Source organism: Corvus brachyrhynchos, unplaced genomic scaffold (genome assembly GCF_000691975.1).
Source record: "Corvus brachyrhynchos isolate BGI_N302 unplaced genomic scaffold, ASM69197v1 scaffold150, whole genome shotgun sequence".
NCBI classification, from domain to species: domain Eukaryota; kingdom Metazoa; phylum Chordata; class Aves; order Passeriformes; family Corvidae; genus Corvus; species Corvus brachyrhynchos.
In genome coordinates, this window is record NW_008236162.1 from 2,176,794 (window position 1) to 2,178,365 (window position 1,572).

Here is a 1,572-nt window from a genome sequence, read left to right on the forward strand (position 1 = left end):
GTGTGTGGTGTGTGTGTATGGGAATGGGGCTTTGGGCATGGGAATGGGGTAGGGGAATGGGGCATGGGAATGGGGCATGGGAATGGGGCATGGGAACGGGGCATGGGAATGGGAATGGGCATGGGAATGGGCATGGGAATGGGGCATGGGAATGGGGCATGGGAATGGGGCATGGGAATGGGGCATGGGAATGGGAATGGGAATGGGGTGGGAATGGGAATGGGAATGGGGATGGCATGGGAATGGGAATTGGGCATGGGAATGGGCATGGGAATGGGGCATGGGAATGGGAATGGCGCATGGGCATGGGAATGGGCATGGGAATGGGCATGGCCCTGTTCCTGCAGGAAATGCCCCTTCTCCTGTGGATTGATCCCAAACTTGGTGGGATGGGAAAATTGATCCCAAGTTTTGGAATGGGAAAATTGATTCCCAATTTTAGGATGGAAAATTTTATCCCCAGTTTTGGGATGGGAAAATTGATCCTCAAACTTGGTGGGATGGAAAATTGATCCCCAAATTTTAGGATGGGAAAATTATCCCCAAGTCTTGGAATGGGAAAATGGATTCCCAGTTTTGGGATGGAAAAACTGATCCCAAATCTTGGGATGGGAAAAGTGATCCTGAACTTGGGATGGGAAAATTGATCCCAAATCTTTGGATGGAAAAATTTATCTCAAATTTTAGGATGGAAAATTTTATCCCCAGTTTTGGGATGGGAAAATTGATCCCAAACTTGGTGGGATGGAAAATTGATCCCCAAATTTTAGAATAGGAAAATTGATTCCCAATTTTGGTGGGATGGGAAAATTGATCCCCAAGTCTTGGAATGGGAAAATTGATTCCCAGTTTTGGGATGGGAAAATTGATCCCAAACTTGATGGGATGGAAAATTGATCCCAAATCTTGGGATGGAAAACTTGATCCCCAAGTTCACCGGGATGTTCTCAGCATCAACCCCAATTCCCAAATCCTTTTCCTTCTCCCATTTGTGTTTTCCCATCCCAAATCCCTTCCTGGTGATGCTACGGCTCCCTAACCATCAGGATCCAGCTCCGAAAGGCTGGAATTGTGCTGGAATTCCCAGGAAAATACCTAAATCCACCATGAGCAGCCGTCCCAGGGCCGTGTAGAACGTGGTCCGACACCTCATGTCCGTCAGGTTGGATTGATTGTTGATTCCCAGGAAGGAAAAGTGCTCGCTCTGGAAAAGGAAAAACGGGATGGGTTGAGGAGGGAAAAGCCTCCCCCCATCACTCCAGGCTGGATGCAGGAAAAATTCCCTCATGGAAAAGGTGGTGAAGGGTTGGTACGGGGTGGCCTGGGCAGCAGGGAGTTGTTTTCCCTGGGAATGTTGGGAACATGTGTGGATGTGGCACTTGGGGACACAGGGAATGGTGGTTGATCCTAAAGGGCTTTTCCAAGCTGGAAAATTTCGGGAAGCACCACCCTGAGCTGGCTCCTGGGGATGCCAAGTGGGTCCAGGGTTCTGGAATGGGCACCTGCAGCATTCCCGGAGCCACCAGAGGGCAACAGGAGCTGCAAATCCAGCTGCTCTCCCTCCCTCTGGAA

General features: G+C 49.8%; 1 protein-coding gene across 1 annotated transcript in view; it reads right to left on the bottom strand.

Moving 5' to 3' along the window:
* XPO7 (exportin 7) overlaps positions 1-1,572 on the bottom strand; it is a 59,941-nt gene that overhangs the window by 18,462 nt on the left and 39,907 nt on the right. The window contains exon 18 of the mRNA XM_017732504.1: positions 1,046-1,204. Within this exon, the coding sequence (XP_017587993.1) occupies positions 1,046-1,204 (159 nt within the window). The remainder of the gene's footprint in view (positions 1-1,045; positions 1,205-1,572) is intronic.